The sequence below is a fragment of the Corythoichthys intestinalis genome, chromosome 22, assembly GCF_030265065.1.
Source record: "Corythoichthys intestinalis isolate RoL2023-P3 chromosome 22, ASM3026506v1, whole genome shotgun sequence".
In the NCBI taxonomy this organism is placed as follows: domain Eukaryota; kingdom Metazoa; phylum Chordata; class Actinopteri; order Syngnathiformes; family Syngnathidae; genus Corythoichthys; species Corythoichthys intestinalis.
The window spans coordinates 1,795,099-1,816,321 of record NC_080416.1 but is presented as its reverse complement, the minus strand read 5'-3'; the positions used below and the strand labels follow the sequence as shown (position 1 = coordinate 1,816,321).

The window sequence follows — 21,223 nt, the reverse complement described above, 5'->3', positions numbered from 1 at the left end:
ACTATTCCCGATTACGATTCTTTTAAGAGGCAGAGTCAAAAAAAAAAAAAAAAATGCAGGGTCCAAAAAAATTGCATAGTTTATATTAACCCTTTAAGGTCTGGGCCTATTTTGTCTGATTTTGCATGCCTTTGAAGTTGCCTTTATATTTCAAAGAAAGAATTGTTTACGACGGCCTGGTTTGGTCCCTTTTTTGTGACACCTTGAACTTCATGTCCAAACTGTTGTTTCCTTCACTGACCAATTATAAATCATCATTTTGAGTCCAAAAAGACCAAAAATTCCAAAATCGTTTTGTCAAAATTTTTAATATTGATGTCCAATTGACAACCAAATATGCGTAACAAACCGTTTTGAAACTTTGTAATATTTATTCAACATGTTAGGATGAACATTCAACCAAAAAAATTTAGAATAAATAGTCTTATATTTGACAATTCAACATAAACAACAGGTTTCGCCATAGGCATTTTTTGCCTTTATACATGCTCTAGTCAAAACAGGTTATATACAGCAGACCAAACAGTGAGGAACAGTGAAAAAATATATACCATCGAACACAAAAAGTGTTTAGAGGGCATCTCTTTATGAGTTTAGGTATTGCGGCCCATCACCTGATGAAAACCATGTACACACAATCAAGCTTCTTGAACTCACATTTATATACACAAATTGAGAAGACTGATTGTGGGGAAAAAATATATATATAACATTGGAAAAAAAAGTATTTTCAAAAATATTTACAATAAACAAGTTAAATTTTTTTCAGGCATGCCACTCCGAAAAGCAGTTTTGTCCTGGAATTAGACACAGGGCTACATCACACAGACCACACTTCCATGGGGTGTCGGTCCTCTTTCCACCCTTCCATTTTCATTTCACTTTACTTTCATTGTCACTATAAATGTACATGAAAAAAAGTCAGTATTTATGAAAATAATATAGTATAAAATAAAAATATATACAGCAATAAATAATAATGGAAATCTATATGTATGACAATAGAAAGAATTCCATAGCTGAATATGTGCTCCATCCCTAATCTTCATATAGAAAGAAGAACACCACAAATTATAAATTCCTGCCTGGGATACCCACAGTGCACGTACGACTTTGATCTGATATGCATATTTTATTATTATATACACAAACACACACTTATATTGCATCAAAATTAACTTTGTCTTGCAATATCAAAAGAAACTTTCAAAAACTTTTTCAGCATATAAAAAAAGAGTGAGTTGGCATACCTCTGCTCGTCGATGGCGTCACCCACGTGTTCAAATCCGTCACTATCTTCACTCGAGGACTCTTCCGAAGAAGACGATGATGACGAATTTGGACCATCCTCTTCCTCAAGTTGATCAAAAAGCACAATTGCTTGCGCTAAATTTAGTTTTCTGTTCATTGTCAAAGTCACACAAAGTCGCTGCTCGATCCAAACGGCCGTCGCTCGCCACCTCGCTGCTTCAGAACACTCCTCCCTCTCGTTCGGTAGAACCTCGCACGGCAGTTATATTTATAAAAAAAAAATGCATTTTGTGCTTCCACTGTGACTTCGAAAGGGTTCGTTTGATTTGTGTTTTTTTCATGGAGCTTCCGTTTTGAAAAAGGACACGAAATGATGGAAATATAGACATAAACAAATGAACCATGCAGCGTTTTAATGTTTTTTTGAGAGGACAATAAAACTATAAAACTTAAATGACAATATCTCACGTTCTAGTTGGTCGATTGACTTCAAATAATAACGAGAGTAAACCGCAACTTCCGCACTTTAAAACGAGACCAACCAACGGAATGTGGGTGACGTAATTAAAACGTGAGGGCGCTTCAAAGACGACGTGCGCTGAGGACGCGCCGGCGCGTCCTTCGACTCTCAAGGGTTAAAGTCTTAACTTCTCGACGTTTTTAAAAAAAATTAAATTCACTTCTCACGGGGCTAATTATAACTTGTATATAAATATCAGTCTTTAAACTCGAGTAATTTTTTTCCGCTCGGCGGTCAGGGCATCGAAACAAGGAATCGAAATTTTTAAAATTCGAACGATTCCGGGAGCATCGGAGTGTTAGAACCGGTTCCCATCGATGCTCGATTCTCGATGCCCAACCCTACTCATCAGTGATTGGGCACACACCTGACTTTAATTGTTTGGTAAAATTGGTTTCAATTGCTCTTAAAGACTCCTTAGGCAGAGGGTTCACTTACTTATTTTTCCCCCTTCAGTCATTGTTTGCAGGCTATCCTCATTAAAATATAAAAACCTATAAATGTTTGGGTAGTTTTAGTTAAAACAGACAGATTTTACATCTGTGTGATTTTGACAAAGATCAGACAGATCACATTTGATGATATTATGCAGAGATGTGAGAAATTCCAAAAGGTTCAGATACTTTTTCATACCACTGTATACACTATCTAAATATTTGTATTGTCATTTGGGGGGGCAAATGGCACCTTGGTCCAGTCGCAACATCAAGTAGAAATAGCATCTTTGTAACTAATAACTTGCTTGGCCTTGGCAGCTGTACTGGATTTAAGAATGTAGCTGCGATAAGGCCTGCCCGTCACTATGTGTGGGCTACAAAGGCACACAATTACTGTGGAACAATCCTCCCTTTCACCAACCAATCCTTCCATGATGCTTTCGGTGTAAGGGGGCGTCCTCACACCCCTTTCCGAGGAGCGACGTTCCTCATATTGCTGACTGCTCCCATCGCCGTTCCAAGGACATTGTGATAGAAGGTGTCGACAGTGACAGGGTTTCTCCGTGTTTACTAGTTCGAGGTGTACGCAAAACAACACCCACGCGGTGATGAGAAGCACAGACACTTTGGAAGGAATGCTAACTGGGAGGGTCCGTGTTTTCCTGCCATTGAACGGGGACCCATCAAAAAACATTTAATGTCAAAGAACACGATTCTCAAGTGGCAGGAATAAAAGTCACGCATGATACAAAATTGTGTATCGTTACTGTGGAATGATTAAATATTATGATGTGTGTTGATACTTGCTATAAAACAAAACCGTAAGGAATATCACTGATTTTTCCCCCCATCTGTATGAACAGCGGAAATTACAGTCAAAATAGCAACAAAATATCATGATATCTTCAATACTTGAGTGAAACTAAGATGCGTAGACTTCATAATGTATTGGCTGGTCAGATCGGTCATGCGCCTCGCATTCAAGTAGGGGGCCTCCCACATCAAGAGGAGCTATTCACAAACACACGCATGCAGCGATCTAATGCCGGATTTCAGTTGAAAAAGTACAAAAGCTGTCGCGCATACAAACAGGAAGGATTGTCTCAGGAGTGATTTGTTCCAGGATTCAAGGTAATTATTATATTTTTCGTACCATGCATGCATTTTGAAACAATGGGAGAAATCAGCCGCTACGGCATTGGCATCATAGTTTGCAATATTTACGCAAAATAAATGCTAACTACACGTTTTTTTTCCTTTTTCTTTTAACCAAGAATCGAGACTGTTTTACGTTCATATCTATAAAGAATTCAGGGATTGATGCATTTATTCACAAGAATTTTCATGGGAAAATCTTTCTTTACATCAGGCGGCCACTAGCTACATTTACTAACAGCCACTCATTGTACTTAGACAAATTTACGTAAAGTAAATGCTAACTGCACGTTTTTTTTCGCTTTTAACCAAGAATCAAGACTATTTTACGTCCATGCCTATAAAGAATTCAGGGATTTAGGCATTTTTTCACAAGATTTTTCAAAGGAAAAGCTCTGTTTACATCAGGCAGCTGCTAGCTACATTCACTAACAGACTAGCATTGTACTTTGACATGTTTACGTAAAATAAACCCTAACTGCATTTTTTTTTTTTTTTTTTGCTTTTAACCAAGAATCAAGACTAGAGATGTCCCAATCGATTGGGATGCCTTTTTTAAATATGTATATATTTTTTAATTAAATTGTTTTCTAATTGTATTTAACGTTACAGACAAAATGTCTTACACTCATCCAGAGTCTTTAGTTTTGGTTTAAATATTGGTTCATAATAACAACAAACATCCTCCCCTGCCATTTATTGTCGCACTCACAAAGTGTGGCACCAAAAAAAAACTGTTTATTTAACATGTTTGTTGTTTACATATTTCATGGAACAGTGCTGATAAGCTTTGTTTTGAAACAATGTCATGTTGGACATTAAAAAAAAGATACTTGAAGCAATTAAACTGAGTTTTATTCCTATTTTTTCTTAATGCATAGCCAAAATGTATATGATCGGGAAAAATTATTGGGAATGATTGGAATTGAATCAGGAGCAAAAAAAAAAAAAAAAAAGCAATCGGATCGGGAAATATCGGGATCGGCAGATACTCAAACTAAAATGATCGGGATCGGATCGGGAGCAAAAAAAAAACATGATTGGAACAACCCTAATCAAGACTGTTTTACGTCCATATCTATAAAGAATTCAGGGATTTAAGCATTTATTCACAAGAATTTTCAACGAAAAAAGCCGTGTTCCGTCAAAACATTATGAAGTCTATGTAAGAGATGTCAGGGAGATGTCAATACACTGTCCTTAGTAATTTGTAATATACAAATCAACAACCCTTGATCGCTGGTCTTCAAACAGCTCTTTTGACCGAGCCATGATGCACATCAGACAATGCTTCTCATCAAGATAATTCTTACCAGGTGTGTGTTTTATAGTGGGCAGGGCAGCTTTAAACCAGTAATCAGTGATTGGGCAATGGACACACACCTGATCTAAAATATTTGGTGAAAATTGGTTTCAATTGCTCTTTGAGTCTCCTTAGGCAGAGGGTTCACTTACTTATGTTCCCCCTTCTGTCATTGTTTGCATGCTTTCCTCATTAAAATATGAAAACCTACAAATGTTTGGGTGGTTTTCGTAAAAGCAGACACCATTTTTTCATCAGTGTGATTTTGACGAAGAGCAGATCAAATTTGATCGTGATTTTATGCAGAAATGTGAGAAATTCAAAAAGTTTCAGACACTTTTCATACAACTGTATGTTGCCTTGGGCGCCAAATGGGTCAAGAACGGCCTTATGTTGTGGTCGCGAGAGGTAACAGAGGGACTTTACATCCCTTAATTAAGCATAGAAGTCAGGTTCACTACACACAAAAAATACATATCCGCTATTTTAAGTTTTAAATAGTTTTTTTCATTGTATATACACATTAGCTTTTGTGTTTTTGCCCTGGAATGATCGTTCAAAAATGGCAAAAACAAGAGTTTGGGACTGCTATGACTAGCCGTTTGAGTTCTGTGAATGTGTGGGTTAGCAAACGGCAACATTCAAAACAATTGGAGATTTATTCATGTAAATTGCTAGCACTTTCCATTGCAACTCTTGACATTTACATCTCCTCCTTCAACTCTGAACTGTTTGTCCTAAGCCTCTCTCGGTCGCCACGGGGACGGAGTCTCGGTCACGTGACGCCGGATGTCCCGGGGCTCTTTAGGAATTCAGACACTTTGCCAGCCGAAACGGTAATAAAGTTAGCGGATCGCTTCTAACGACACAAGCGTGTTTTTATACTTAAGACCAGGCAAACAGACGGTAGCATCCAAATGACATAAAAAGCACTTCCTCCACATAAAACAACATTCACTTGGTCGCTGGAAAGCATACTTTTGAGGAGATCATGTTAAAATTAGCTTGAAATAAATAATGAGTCAGACCTACCAGCTTATCGCTTGGTAAAGTTTGACTACAAGTGACTCAGTAACAAGTCACACAAGTGGAACGCTTTAATGTTTGGGTGCGCAAACAATCAAAATTGGTGAAGAAGAAGTGACTCAAAGATATTTTGTCACCTTATTTAATGAATTTGAGTTTTCAAGGAAGCATCTTGTTGTAGTCTATGCTTGCTAAGTTGTTAGGTTGCATCCTTTAAAGGTGTATCCTTGTTTGGGTTTGTCCATTTAGACTGCATCTCTGCTATGCTTCGTCATTTAAAGGGCGTGTCCTTGTTAGGGAGCATCCTTATTTTGATTTATCCTGACTTAGATGTTGGAATGCATCCTTTTTTTAAGTTTCTTCTTCTAAAGGTGCATTCTTGCAAGGCTGCATCCTTCCTAGGGTGAATCATAACAAGGGTCCATTATCGCTAGGATGCATCCTTTGAAGTTGGACCAGTGTTTATCCTTTTAAGGGTGCATCCTTGATAGGCTCCATCGTTTAAATGGTATGCCCTTGATAGGGATGAAGGAATCCGACCTTCCAGCCAGCCCGCTGGATTCACACCAGCCGATCCGCCGGACCCGCAGATCCAACGATGCGGGCCGGTGGGATCCCAGCAATCCAGCCAGAAGGCCAAAATCCGCATGTTCACCTTAGTCTCAACCCTTTGTACTGACTCAATTTTGAAAGGTTTAAAGAAGGCTCACCGAGAACAAGTTGACAATTTATTCAGGTTGACAGCGATCCAACAGAAAGGCGGAAAAGACACAGACTCAGGCGAGGAGGCAAACTCCTTCCAAGGTCACCATATCAGCAGTCAACAAAAGGCTCCTGAGAAAAATGACAACGCTTAGTTAAACATTGACGTTGACAATGATTTTCCGATTTTTAAAAATTTTTTCAAAACGCTACTCTTCCTACAATTTTTGACCAAATCAAATAATATGGACATCAAAAATTCCGCATCGGATAGGTACATAAAGACTATACAGAATTTGGAAACAATGTACGGCTCGCCGGAAATTTGCCCAAAACTTTCCCGTTCATTTCTAATGGGAAAATTTCCCATTCACTTCCAATTGAATTTATATTGCATTGATGCCATCGACGGCCAAGCATGTTGAATCTATTGATGCTAATGTACTTGGATTCCACTGACGCCTATGTAACTCGATGCCATTGATGGCCATGGATGTCCAAGAATTTTCCCATTTATTGAAAAAAAACCCAAAAAACAATGTCCCCAAATTAACAGGAAATTACCTATGTAAGTTGATGCCATTTACGGCCATGGATGTCCAAAATTTTCCCCTCTCATTTTAAATGGCAAATAAAAAAACAATGTCCCTAAATAAATAGGAAATTGCCAGATATCAATAGGACATGTCCCCCACACGTCCCCGATTCCATTAACGCTTATGGAGGGTGCTGCCATTGATGGCCATGGACGTCAAAATTTCCCCTTCATTTTTAATGGCATTTACTTTGTTTAATGCCATTGACTGGCATGTTTGTCCATTCAATTGATGGCAATGTACACGGATGCCACTGATGGCCATGGACGTCCAATTTTTTCCCATTTATTTTCAATGGCAAAAAAAAAAAAAAAAAAAAACACTGTCCCCAAACCAACAGGAAAAATGACAAGATATCAAGAGGACGTGTCCCCACAACTTCCCTGATTCCATTAACGCTTATGGAGGGTGCTGCCATTGACGGCCTTGGACGTCCAAACTTCCCATTCATTTCCAATGTCATTTACTTTGTTTAATGCCATTGACTGGCATGTTTGTCCATTCTACTGATAGCCCTGGGTGGGGCTAAGATCTGTATAGCCACACAGCAAAGACCCAGAGTAATTTTCCCAGAAATTGCAGTTTCTAGTTACCTAGATGGCGTTGTCCTTGTACACGCAACAATTTGTGCTCGTCTGGCAATAATTTTACATACGAAAACATTTTTTGGTGAACGTCGACTAAAACTAGACGAAATTAGGGTTAGGTTCAAATTCAACAATCAAACAGACTTTGAGATGACTAAAATATGACAAGACTAATATGTATTATCTTCCAAAAGACTAAGATGAAAATTAAAATTGGCTGCCAAAAACAAAACTGCATCCTTACTTGATTGGATCATTTAATGGGCTAAAAACATTCTAGGTCACATTAAGAAATGAAAGAGACAGTTATTGAGTGAGGGACCTAAGAATATAATCTGTCACTTCTCGGGTCAGCAACAATATTGATTGTACAGTCAATATGGATTAAAGGTGACAGACAAGAGTTGGGTAAAAATCACGATGACTTCCTGTCATATTTTCTATATCAGCATTACAGTATGTCTAGTTTTACTTCCTTCCTGAACTCAAGACAAAACATCTTCCACCATCTGCATGGACAAACGTGAAAATAAGGGCACAAGTGGGAAAACAAGTTTTGTTTAAGAGATAAGTATTAGTTTTCTTCACGAGAAATGCGAGAACAACATAGGATTATGGAGAGAATAGCAAGGGTGGGACAACATATCGATATCTTGAATGTCATATCCATTCTCCACAAAAAAAAAAAAAAAAAAAAAAGGTAGTTTTTTCAACGTGATGCTTCAACAAATAGTATTACTACACCAATTGAAGGCCTTAAAGCTGTGCCGTTGTCCTTGAAGATATTTTTAACATCAGGCATCACTTTGTCCGCTCTAAGGTGAGCAAAGAAAAGTTCTCCCTCCCACACGTGTCGCCACTCAGATTCCTGAAATACTTGAGATACGCTATCGTCGTGGTGTGTGTATATGTATGGAGGCAAAGGCTAGATAAATAGTTTTGGAGGGAGACACAACAAAAAATGAAGGGGATTCTTGAGATGTAAAAAAGCATGACTATATTTCCGATGTTACGTTTTTGTTGTTGTTGTGATGCACTGCTCACCTGAACTGTAGGTGAACCTTCAATGTAAATATCAGGTACCTGCATAAGTTGATGACTCCTTTGTTCCCCTCTTACATAAGACTTTAGGTTTATAGTCTGTTTGGCATTTTATGGCTGACAAAGAATTGGATAAGATTGCGAAAATTCCCCTTAAAAATGTTGTACTGAATTAACTGTTTTAGTTGTTTAGGTAATGACTTTACATTCTGGTGAATGTGCAGTAGTTTAGTATTAAAACAAACAAAAAAAATTAATATAATTTTTCTTAAAGCAATCACAATGGTACATGTATCGGAATCGGCCGATTGACCAACTATGTAAAGTCACGGTTATCACTCAGAAGGTGTACCCATATATATATATATATATAATGTATATATCAGTGAAATGAAAAAGTAGCCGAACCTTTTGGAATTTCTCACATTTCTGTATAAAATCACCATCAAATGTGATCTGATCTCAGTCAAAATCACACAGATGAAAATACAGTGTCAGCTTTAACTAAAACCACCTAAACATATATAGGTTTTCAGATTTGAATGAGGATAGTATGCAAACAATGACAGAAGGGGGAAAAATAAGTAAGCGAACCATTACATTTAATATTTTGTTGAAAAGAGCACTCAAGTAATAAGTAACATTGTGAGTAACTGCTTACAATGTCTGATTAAAAAATAATAATGGTATATTTTTTTCTCAGCACAACTTCATCTATTTGAGCTGTTTCCATTGGGCTATAGACCCTACCCACCGACGTCACAAAATCACGTATGGTTCCGCCCCCTTGTCCGTCATTTTGTGTCTGTATTATCAATGGTCTCAATTGATCGAGCAATTTATAATGCATTTCATGGAAGACCCGGTGCTTTCGGATGCCGTAAACTCACTTGATGCGTTGCATAAAAGGCGTTATGTGGAAAAGCTTCAGTTTATCCATTCGCCAGATCCATATTTGATGCCTAAATCGATGTTTTTCAACCCGCTGTCTTCGCCTGACATCTGCTAGCTACCCTGATATTTACAACTATTTTGTCCACACAAAATCAGCCTATTCTCACGAAAGTTTGAAAAACTTTAAGAGCTTGGAGGCTTATAAATACTTCGTTGCTGGTTGGGTGAAACAGGTCCTCGTCCACGAAAATTCGGCAGGAATCTATCTTGTGCTTGGAAAGGTGAGTTACGAAATTTTCAATTCAAAATCTTTTGTTCTTGCTAACATCCACTAATGTATTTCATGTCATTTGTCAATGGAGCTAGGGCTTTTAATGTTTATATGGTTTAGCGATAGCACTCTCACTACATACATACGTGTATGTTCTCGGCGATTAGCCTAGCATTGATCTTAATTGTGGTTGTCAGCCCAAAACCCTCTAAATATATATTAAATGCATCTTACCAGATATAAAATGACTACTACATAATCTGTGGTAATCGTTTGGAGCCCAGTTTTCTCGTCGAATTGCAGCAGCCCATCTCGCTCTCTCCTCTCCGGGTCTCTCGGAATCCGGTAGAACTTCAAGTCTCTCCGTCTATCTTCTCTGTTATTGCAACCGACCGCCACACACGCCTTCACCATTTTGATGATTAATGTTAACGAGCAGAAAAACACGCCGTAAATAGGAGGAATGTATGTAGCCGTAACAGGTAAACACGATGTGTTGACGGACAATTGGGCGGCACCAGTCAGGAGGCCGGAGTTGTGACGTCACGTGGGTAGGGTCTATACTGTACTAAAGCCCAGTGGTCCCCAACCTGCTCACTTATAGCCACATATTATACAGAATGGACCCGATTGTAGACTCCTCTTCTGGCTCGACAGTTGGCCTTTTCCCCTTAAAAAAGCTGTCCAAAGACGCCGCCGTCAACAGCTGCTAATGTTACTGTTTACATTGACTGACGCTGAGCTGCTAAAGGTGTGCAAACAACCGAGTAATGGAGGCCAACCACATGAGGGTGACGTACGCAAATCTCTGCTGATTTTCCCGGCCCACTGGTTAACTGAGCCTATTATATGAACGTATTATGCCATAAGAGATTACACAAAAATCATCAAATTCAGACCAGAACACTACGACCCATTACTCGTCCAAAAAACATGAGTGCCCTCTAGTGGAGAAAAAAAACACCAGAGAAAATACCTGAGACCAATACGCTGTCCAGGGCATTAAAATAATCTAACTTCGTGCTTAACAAGCAGTTTTTTCCCACCAGTGACATCATTGTTAAATCATGCCAAAAAATCTTTACCTGTTAATAAGTGTCTAAAAACTTTGCCTGTGCTGAATCAATGACCAAAAAAAATCAGCAGATACTTGAACTTTTGTTACATGAGTCACATCCGAGAGGAAAGCAGAAACAAACCGGATTGATCCACTTTGGCAAGGCGATCTTCAACTGCTGTCAGGCATGTGTCATCACTCACTTCCTGTTGCGTTCTCCCAGCATCCCTTGCCTGCTCCATCGCTATCCATGCAGGTAACCCTATGGGAGACAATCAAGTTTAAAGAAATCACACAGAAGAGCAGACCTATAAATAAGAATGCAAACTCACCGATTCGAATGGCTTCCTCTGTAATTTTCCATGTGGAGAAACACTTAACAGTCCTATAGGCGCGCACATGCAACAACACTCAAAAGACCAATATATGCACCTTCGAACCAAAATGGCCAAAAGCCCTGACCTTTCACAGCAAAGGTTCTACCTTAATTTTTGGACTATAAGCCACCACCCCCACCAAATTTGATTTTTTTTTTTTTTTTGTTCATAGATAATAAGCCGCAGCTGTCCTCACTGTAATATGGGATATTTAAACCAAAAGATAATAACCGGTTACACTTTATTTGACAGTGGCATCATACAACTGTCATAGGACCAAATGAAACACCATGAAGCTTTGAGCCAATTGGCTGCAAAGCTTAACTGCTTCAAGAAGCTTCATTTGGCCATCACTGGGTTGACGGTCTCCCTCAAGGGACTCCCTTGAGGGAGACCGTCAACCTCTTCTGCCACCTGTTGTCAACACTGTTGTTGTCCAACATGCCTACTAGCATGCATTGCATTGCTACAGATGTAAATAACAAATTTTATGTTCTGTGCTAATTATTTTTTCAGTTACTGTTCCAGTTATTTCATTAATTGTTATCGGATTTAGTCATCAACGGTCAACCTCTACTGCCACCTGCTGTAAACACTGCCATTGTCCAACGTGCCACCTAGCATGCACTGCAGCGCTACAGATGTAAATAACAATCAACATTCAGCAGCTGTCCTCATTATATAATGGGATATTTACACCAAAAGATATTAACTGGAAACACTATTTGACAGTGGCATCATACGACTGTCATAAGACCAAATGATCCACCGCCTACTAGCATGCATTGCATTGCTACAAATGTAAATAACAATCAACATTCAGTAGCTGTCCTCACTGTATTATGGGACATTTCCACCAAAAGATATTAACCGGTAACACTTCATTTGACAGTGGCATCATACGACTGTCATAAGACCAAATGAATCACCATGAAGCTTTGAACCTAATGGCTGCAAAACTTCATTGCTTCAAGAAGCTTTATTTGGCCATCACTCCTCCCTTTCGGGGAAGACCGTCAACATCTACTGCCCCCTGCTGTCAACACTTTAGTTGTCCAACATGCCTCCTAGCATGCATTGCATCGCTACAGATGTATATAACAATCAAATTCATGTTCTGTGCTAATTATTTCTTCACTTACTGTTCCAGTTGTTTCATTCATTGCTAGCGATGGTATTTGGTAACACTTTATTTGACAGTAGCGCAATAAGACTGTCATTAGACAATCATATTTTGACATGATACTGATACTTTGCTAATGACACTGTCATGAACATTAATGAATGCTTATAACAGATGTCATTTAGTGTTATCCGGCAAATTAGCTCACTTTTGAATGGATGTAAAAGATCCGAGCTGGACATAAATGGAGTTAGTGACTAGTAATTTGCCGGATGAGACTTAATGAGATTTGTCATAAGCGTTCAATAATGCCGATGATAGTGTCATGTCATAATTATGACAGTCTTATGACAGTCTAATGATGCCGCTGTCAAAGTGTTACATATTAACTAGGGCTGTCAAACGATTAAAATTTTTAATCGAGTTAATTACAGCTCAAAAATTAATTAATCGTAATTAATCGCAATTAATCGCAATTCAAACCATCTATAAAATATGCCATATTTTTCTGTAAATTATATATATATTCTGTAAAATAAATTGTTGGAATGGAAAGATAAGACACAAGATGGATATACTGTATACATTCAACATGCGGTACATAAGGACTTTAGTGGGCATTTCACTCTACTGTCATTTAAATCTGTCTATGCTGTCCTCACTCCGAAGCGTCTACTTTTTCCAAACCTAAACAGCTAGTGAACGACGCCTTAATAATCAGACTTCTTCCTTTTTCCATCTGATTTATTAATAAAATGGCCTCAAACCACTGTCCTCTTTGGACCGTAGTGAAACAACAACAACAAAAAAGTACACAGCATTGCATTAGCAACAACGTTAGCTTAGCACGCTATACAGGTTCACTAAACATAAACAAAAAGCGTCTCATACAAAAAATATAACATTTCGCTTACTAACATAATATGTACATTCTTTACAACAACCATACTTACGGACAAATCTTGTCCAAGGATCATATAAGCACAACATTATCAGCCCGAGACGTCGTGCAGCCATAATGAAGAAAAGAAGAAAATAATAAACCATGTCGCAAAGCGACCACAAGAGTTCGCTGTTGGACATCGCAAAAAGCCTTGCTGTAAAACTTACCACAAGGCAGAATACTTTCTGAGCGGTACATGTGCGTTAATTGCGTCAAATATTTTAACGTGATTAATTTAAAAAATTAATTACCGCGCGTTAACGCGATAATTTTGACAGCCCTAATATTAACCCAAATAAATTTTTTAAAAAGCCGCTGGGTTCAAAATGAAGGAAAAAAGTAGCAGCTTATAGTCCGAAAATTACTGTACTATGATTCTCACATGTCATGGCACAATTTCAAAATTTTGTGAATCAGATGTATTTTTTAACTATAGCGAATAACAATATTTTAAGGAAGGAAGAAAGAAAAAACACAATTTGGGCAACATACAGTCTAAAGATCTTTTATTGAAACAAATAATTTAATAAGTTAAGTCACGTGAGCTACTTCTACTCTCGGCAGACGCACATCATCATCATCATCATCATTATCGGGTGCGGAAAAATCGGCTACATCGTTGGAAGTAGGTGGAAGACCGTTTTAGCGTACTTTAGCATTTTATTGCTTTATTCAGTGTGTGTTTGGTATTGGAAGCACTGTGCACGGCTGGAATGTCAAAACGGCGGCAAGTCAGTGAGGGCGTGATGAGAAAGAGACATGCAAATGCATTCAGTCAGGCTTGTAGCGCCCTCCAGTGGCCTTAGAGGTAGTTGCGGCATGCCCGGTGAGTTAGGATAGTTTTACAGTAGGGCCGAGAACCAAAAGTGGTATTTGCCATGTGGCAAAATGGATTTTACAATGTGGCATTTTTTTGCTATGTGGCAAAATGGAATTTGATATGTGGCATAATGGATTTTGCCATGAGGTATTTTTTTGCCATGTGCCAAAATGTATTTTGCCATGTGGCATTTTTTTTTTGCTATGTGGAAAAATGGATTTTGCCATGTGGCATTTTTTTTTTTTTTTTTTTTTTTTTTTTGCCATGTGGCATTTTTTTGCCATGTGGCAAAATGGATTTTGTCGTGTGGCAGTTTTTTTTGCCATGTAGCAAAATGGATTTTGTCATGTAGCATTTTTTTTTCCAATGTGCAAAATGTATTTTGACATGTGGCATTGTTTTGGTATGTGGCAAAATGGATTTTGGTTTGTGGCTTTTTTTTTTTTTTTTTTTTCGGTACAAAATCACAGCCACACATGTTTTTCCTGCCATTTGATATGAATGGAAAATTTGGACGTGCATAGCCGTCAGTGGCATAACCTAAATTGGTTTCCAGTTGAATGTCAATGCACTGTAAGTGTATGGTCAAAAATCACAGCCACACGTTTTTCTGCTATTTAATATGAATGGCCGTCAATGGCATGGATGTGCATGGCCTGCATAACTGCCATGCACCCCCAAAAATGCCAAATACCAATTTAAAAAAAAGAAGAAAGAAAAGCCACAAACTAAAATACATATTGCCACTTGTAAAAAAAAAAAAAAATGCCACATGTCAAAATCCATTTTGCAACATGGCAAAAAACATGCCACATGGCAAAATCCACTGTGCACAATGGCAAAAAAATTGTCACATGGAAAAGAAAAAATGCCTCATGGCAAATATTGCCACATATGAAAAAAAATGCCGCATGGCAAAATCCATTTTGCCACATGGCAAAAAAAATGCCACTTTGCAAAATCCATATTGCCACTTGTAAAAAAAAAATTCCACATGGCAAAATCCATTTTGCCACATGGCAAAAAAAAAAAAAAAAAAGCCACATGCCAAAATCCATATTGCCTCTCGTTAAAAAAATGCCACATGGCAAAATCCATTTTGCCCCATGGCAAAAAAAATTCTACAAGGCAAAATCAATATTGCCACATGTAAAAAAAAAAAAAAATGCCACGTGGCAAAATCCTTTTTGCCAAAAGGCAAATACCAATTTTCGTTCTCGCTGCAGATTAAGCACACCTTTACAATAAAATGTTGAGATCCAATGACGTATATAGTCAAAAATATTTACGAGGTAGGGATTTTTTTCTTTTTAATGATTCCAAATATACAGTAATAATATGAAATGGTCACTAGGGGTACTAGAGATCAACAAGGATTTATTGGAGGTGAGAGGTGTTTAATTCAGTGGAGGCCTTCGTACTTAAAAAATCATTTAAAATAATTTATTTGATAAGATGAGAAGTTAAACTTACTTTGGGTATGTTATGTAATTAATTGGTGACTTGCAGAGACTTTTAAAAAAAAAATTCATTCACCCATTTTTGACAACACTCCGATCTTTGGCTGCCAGACTCTCCCAGTCTAAACAGATTGGACGTATATCGTTGTCAACGGCAGGCAATGAATTACAGTCAATACCAGGGATGTCCCGATCCGATCACGTGATCGGAAATCGGGCCGATCACGCCATTTTTTTCAGAGGATTAGAAGCGGGTGAAAAGGCTTAGGTTTTTAATTTAAAAAATAACAGTGGTAGCTTACCATACAAACGTCTATACGTACAGTATTTTCATGTTACGACATGCCTCAAACTGGAAAATATTGCCTCTTGTCATAAAAGACGTTTCAGGATACGACAGTTCGCAGCCGAACGTGAAGCGGCTGGGGTGCGAAACAGCACCTCCAAGTCTGAGGCCATGGTTGTCAGCCGGAAAAGAGTGGATGGCTCGCTCCAGGTAAGGGGTGAGTTCCTGCTGCAGGTGGAGGAGTTGAAGTATCTTGGGATCTTGTTCACGAGTGAGGGTAGGTCGGAGTATGAGATTGACAAGGCGGATTTGGGCGGCTTCCCCAGCGCTTAACTAGTCTGTCGTGGTGACGGATTTACTGGTCAATCTACCTTCCTACCCTCACCTATGGCCCTGAACTTTGGGTAATGACCAAAAGAACAAGATCGCGGATACAAGCAGCTGAAATGAGTTTCCTTCGCAGAGTGGCCGGGCTCAGCCTTTGAGATATATTCGAAAATACGCGATCGGGACATCCCTAGTAAATACATTTACTCATTCGCTGCCGCTGACAGTGATTGACATTAAATCCATTTCAACTGGGACGGCTGACAATGAGTGATCATGTTTCACTGCCATTGACGGCGACAGGCGCTCAATCCAATTTGCCGCCCCTCCCAGTCAAAATGGATCGGACGTCTGCCGCCATAAATGGCAGTCAATGAGTTTAAAAATCGAACAAACAAACAAAACAATCATATATACAGTGCTGGCCAAAAGTATTGGCTCCCCTGCAATTCTGTCAGATAATGCTCAATTTCTCCCAGAAAATGATTGCAATTACAAATGCTTTGCCATTTGTGCCATTTTCAGATCTCTCCACAGGTGTTCTATGGGATTCAGGTCTGGCCACTTTAGAAGTCTCCAATGCTTTCTCTCAAAGCATTTTCTAGTGCTTTTTGAAGTGTGTTTTGAGTCATTGTCCTGCTGGAAGACCCATGACCTCTGAGCGAGACCCAGCTTTCTCACCCTGGGCCCTACATTATGCCGCAAAATTTGTTGGTATTCTTCAGACTTCATAATGCCATATACACGGTCAAGCAGTCCAGTGCCAGAGCTAGCAAAGCAACCCCAAAACATCAAGGAACTTGTTTGACTGTGGAGACTGTTCTTTTCTTTGAAGGCCTCGTTTTTTTCCCTGTAAACTCAATGTTGATGCCTTTTCCCAAAAAGCTATACTTTTGTCTCATCTGACCAGAGAACATTTTTGGCTTTCTCAGGTAAGTTTCGGCAAACTCCAGCTTGGCTTTTTTTAATGTGTCTGGGTCAGAAGTGGGGTCTTCCTGGGTAAAGAGTCCCTTTTCATTCAGACGCTGATGGATACTACGGGTTGACACTGTTGTACCCTCGGACTGCAATACAGTTTGAACTTGTTTGGATGTTTGTCGAGGTTCTTCATTCACCCTCCGTACAATCTTTTGTTGAAATCTATTGTCAATTTTTCTTTTCCGTCCACATCTAGGGAGGTTAGCCACATTGCGGTGGGCTTTACACTTATGATGACATTGCGCACTGTAGATCTGGGAACATTCAGGTCTTTGGAGATGGACTTGTAGCCTTGAGATTGCCCATGCATCCTCACAATTTTGCTTCCCAAGTTCTCGGACAGTTTTTTTGGTCTTATTTCTTTTCTCCATGCTCAGTTTGGTACACACATGGACAAAGGACAGAGGTTGAGTCATCTTTAATCCATTTTAACTGGCTGCAAATGTGATTTAATTATTGCCACCACCTGTTATGTGCCACAGGTAAGTAACATCTGGTGTTAATTACACAAATTATAGAAGCATCACATGATTTTTCAGAGAGTGCCAATACTTTAGTCCGGCCTACTTTGGGAGTTTTGTTTAAAATGATAATGATTTAATTTTTTTCCCCATTCTTTTTTGTGTTTTTTCATTGCAAGCAAAATAAATGAAGATATTACTACCAAAGCATTTGTAATTGCAATCATTTTCTTGGAGAAATTGAGCATTATCTGACAGAATTGCAGGGTTGCCAATACTTTTGGCCAGCACTGTAATTGTAATTGAGATGTGTAATGTCCACATTCATCGACATAACTTTTAAATTGTTTTTTTAATTACTTAAAAATTAGACATTTGCCCCATAAAGGGTTAAGTTAAAAAGGAGGATGATCTATCAACTACTAGCCCTTTCTTGACAAATGTATCACATTTGATATACTTAGAAATTCATGATTTTGAGACTAATTCAGAATTTTGAAATATCTCTCCTCAAAAAAAAAAAATAAAAAAATAATGGATGCAAGTCAACTCATGCATCTGCAGGTTCCATGAGGGTAAAAAAATAGGATTTAGCGAGGGTTATAGACATTAGAGCGCTATTTTTTTTTTTAATTACAAATTTGAAAAACAGGTTTCATTAAGACCTTATTTTTTCAAATTTTGTGATTCTCTGACATTTGCTTCATATTGCAGTCGTTCAAAGGCTAGAGCATTTTGCAATGATAAAAGTATTCTCCTGGATCTCAACACTTAAAAAGTGCAGGTGTACATAATATGACCAGTAGAAACAGTCAATTGGTGCTTCGTTTGCTTAAAAATGTCTTTACACTTCCTTCATTTGAACAGGTCCTATTTACAAAATCTAATGGCCGTGTGGACCTTTCAAGAGAAGGCACACGTCTCCGTTTTTTGCCGAGCTTTTCTTCTATAACATGCAACATTGTCTTCGGCGACGCCGCGTCCAGTCGCGTCTCGTAATGCCGCAAATACGTAAACATGGCTCTGGCGTGCATGATGCCAAACATGAAGTGATTTTTTTTTTTGCCTGTGGGCCATGAGCCTTACATTCATCACAGTATCCTAAAATCCTTTTAAAAAAATTAAAAAGTACCTTTGTTTTGATACCCTTGAGACCATACCTGTGTGTTATCTATTCAGTGGGACTCAAAATTTGCAAGCTAGTGTTGATCCTCAAGAGGCGTGCACGAGAGGCTCTCAGTCCAGCGGAGCCCTCTGAAGGCTTTTTAAAAAAACACTAACCAATAAGGGAAAAAAAGGTCTCGCTATGACTCCAAGGTGGCGCTGTCAGATTGTGAGAGCGTGTTGGCGGAGGGGAAGAGGTCTCTTTGGTCCGTGGGGCTGTGGTAGTCCGATGTTAGTTCGGCATCCAGAAGCAGTGACGAAAGCGCCAGCTGCGACGACGAGCCCTTCTTCAGGCACTGCGAGTAAAAGTTGAGCAGCAGGTCCAGCTTGTTCTCGATGGACTGAATCTGAAGAGTTAGCAAGCGTGTCTTGCATTAATTAATGATGGCCAATGAAAAAATCTCAAATAACATCGGTATCGGTTTGATAAAGTATGTACAGTGGTATGAAAAAGTATCTGAACCTTTCTCACATTTCTGCATAAAATCACCATCAACTGTGATCTGATCTTTGTCAAAATCACAGCGATGAAAAAAACTGCTTTAATTTCTAGACCATGACGTCGCCATCGTAACGCGGAAGTGGGACATTATTTGCCTGGTATTTCAGAGTCTGGCGACCGTCCGGCGGATCAAATTCCGAGGGCGGAGCAACCCACAGCAAACCAACAGCCGAGTGGACCAATCAGACATGACGTTGTTAAAGCGACAAGTAATTAGCGTGAGCGGAGAATGGAGAAGTTTATTCAACATGGCTAGCGCGAGCCATGTTGACTGTTGTCAATGACTTGTTTCGATGTGTTTTTGGTAATTTAAAACTGGTTTTACCGCGGATTGGAACATATTCTCGGCTCTCCTGTTCGCCATCTGTGTTGTAGAGACGACTTTTGGCGCGCAAGAGTGACGTTACTCGTTAAGAACACATCACGCAAATACACTAATCTGATTGGATGGTTGATTTTGTTTCTTGCCCGAGAGGCCGTTAATGGGCTTGGTCCCAGACTATTTCTCACAGTGTTTGAAAAATACAGGGAGAATAGTCCGGCTGTGCCAGGCAAGGACATTATAGACCCGCCCTCGTATACAAACCATGGTATTTCTGCTTATTTTCTCCGGAAATCTTTCAAAAAAAGAACATCCCGATCAAACACTGCTGCTATGGAACTTGTAGAAACGACTTCAGACATCTTTACCAGTGAGTTTGGCACCAGGGACATCCTTTTCGGACAGAATTGGTAGGTTTAGCTCAGTAAACATTTCGTTTGTACACTCTTTACATGAATCTAGCATGAGGGACAAACGCAAGTTGGAACCCCCCAGCAACAGTTGCTAACATCATGAATATTAATGAGCAAAGGTGACGTTACGAGCTGTACGCTTTTGTCATTGCATTGGCATGGCCTATGATTACCTGCCTGTATTTGTAATGCTTTGGTCGCCCCCTAGTGGCTTTTTTGTGGGGTATACTGTAAACGTGATTTATTTGTGTCATTCTTTTTATATAATTAGAGACATTTTGGCTCATTTCAATTAATTGTAATGATATGTGACATAATTTGGGCATCTTTTTTGATATAGCTTCAGTTAATATTTATTATTTTTCACAGGTTTTATTTTGAAAATCTTGAAGTTGTTAAATTTAACAATTATTAAAGCATCCAGTTTGTACACTATTTACATGTACCTAGCATGAGGGACAAACGCGAGTTGGACGCCCCTAGCAACAGTTGCTAACGTCATGAATATTAATGAGTAAAGGTGACATTACGTGCGGTACGCTTTTGTCATTGTATTGGCATGGCCTATGATTGCCTGCCTGTATTTGTAATGCTTTGGTCGCCCCCTAGTGGCTCTTTGTGGTAACTATAAACATGATTTATTTGTGCCATTCCTTTCATATAATTATGGACATTTTGGCTCTTTTTATTTTATTTTAATAATATGTGACATTATTTTAGCATTCTTTTTATAAATTCAGTTAAAGTTGCTGATTTTTCACAGAATGTTTTATTTGGAAAATCTTGAAGTTGTTACATTTACCATTATTAAAGCATCCAGTGGTGTGTCACAATACAATTTGCAATAATGTGGTTAAGTTATGGTTATCGATTAAAAAGTCGTAGGTCGAGGACATCGTAACCAGAGGACTACAAGTATTACATTCCAGGATTACGATATTATTGTGATAGTAAATTACTAGAGCGATACCACACATAGTGACATAGTACATGTACAATAACCTGTACCTGTTTCTCCACTTTGACCACGCGCCCCATCATGCTCAGCTCGTCCAGAGAGTCCAGTTCCGGCGGGGTCTTCTCACCCTTTTCGGGTCGCGCCTTCTTATCGGTCTGGACGGCACCTCGCCCGATGATCTGGTCCACCCTGACCCACGACATCATCAAAATAGAATTTATTCATCCGTGAATATTTTCCCCCCATCCT

At 38.9% G+C, this 21,223-nt stretch overlaps 3 protein-coding genes across 7 annotated transcripts in view; 1 reads left to right on the top strand and 2 right to left on the bottom strand.

Moving 5' to 3' along the window:
* tinagl1 (tubulointerstitial nephritis antigen-like 1) overlaps positions 1-21,223 on the bottom strand; it is a 147,434-nt gene that overhangs the window by 43,606 nt on the left and 82,605 nt on the right. The window lies entirely within an intron of this gene.
* The window catches only part of ppt2b (palmitoyl-protein thioesterase 2b), a 230,658-nt gene that overhangs the window by 166,450 nt on the left and 42,985 nt on the right, over positions 1-21,223 (top strand). The window lies entirely within an intron of this gene.
* The window catches only part of LOC130910257 (potassium voltage-gated channel subfamily KQT member 4), an 84,357-nt gene continuing 77,534 nt past the window's right edge, over positions 14,401-21,223 (bottom strand). For all 4 annotated transcript variants that reach the window (XM_057827384.1, XM_057827385.1, XM_057827386.1 and 1 more), the window contains 2 exons: positions 21,025-21,163; positions 14,401-19,126 (listed from right to left, as the gene is read on the bottom strand). In XM_057827384.1, the coding sequence (XP_057683367.1) occupies positions 18,920-19,126; positions 21,025-21,163 (346 nt within the window). In that variant the 3' untranslated portion in view covers positions 14,401-18,919. The remainder of the gene's footprint in view (positions 19,127-21,024; positions 21,164-21,223) is intronic.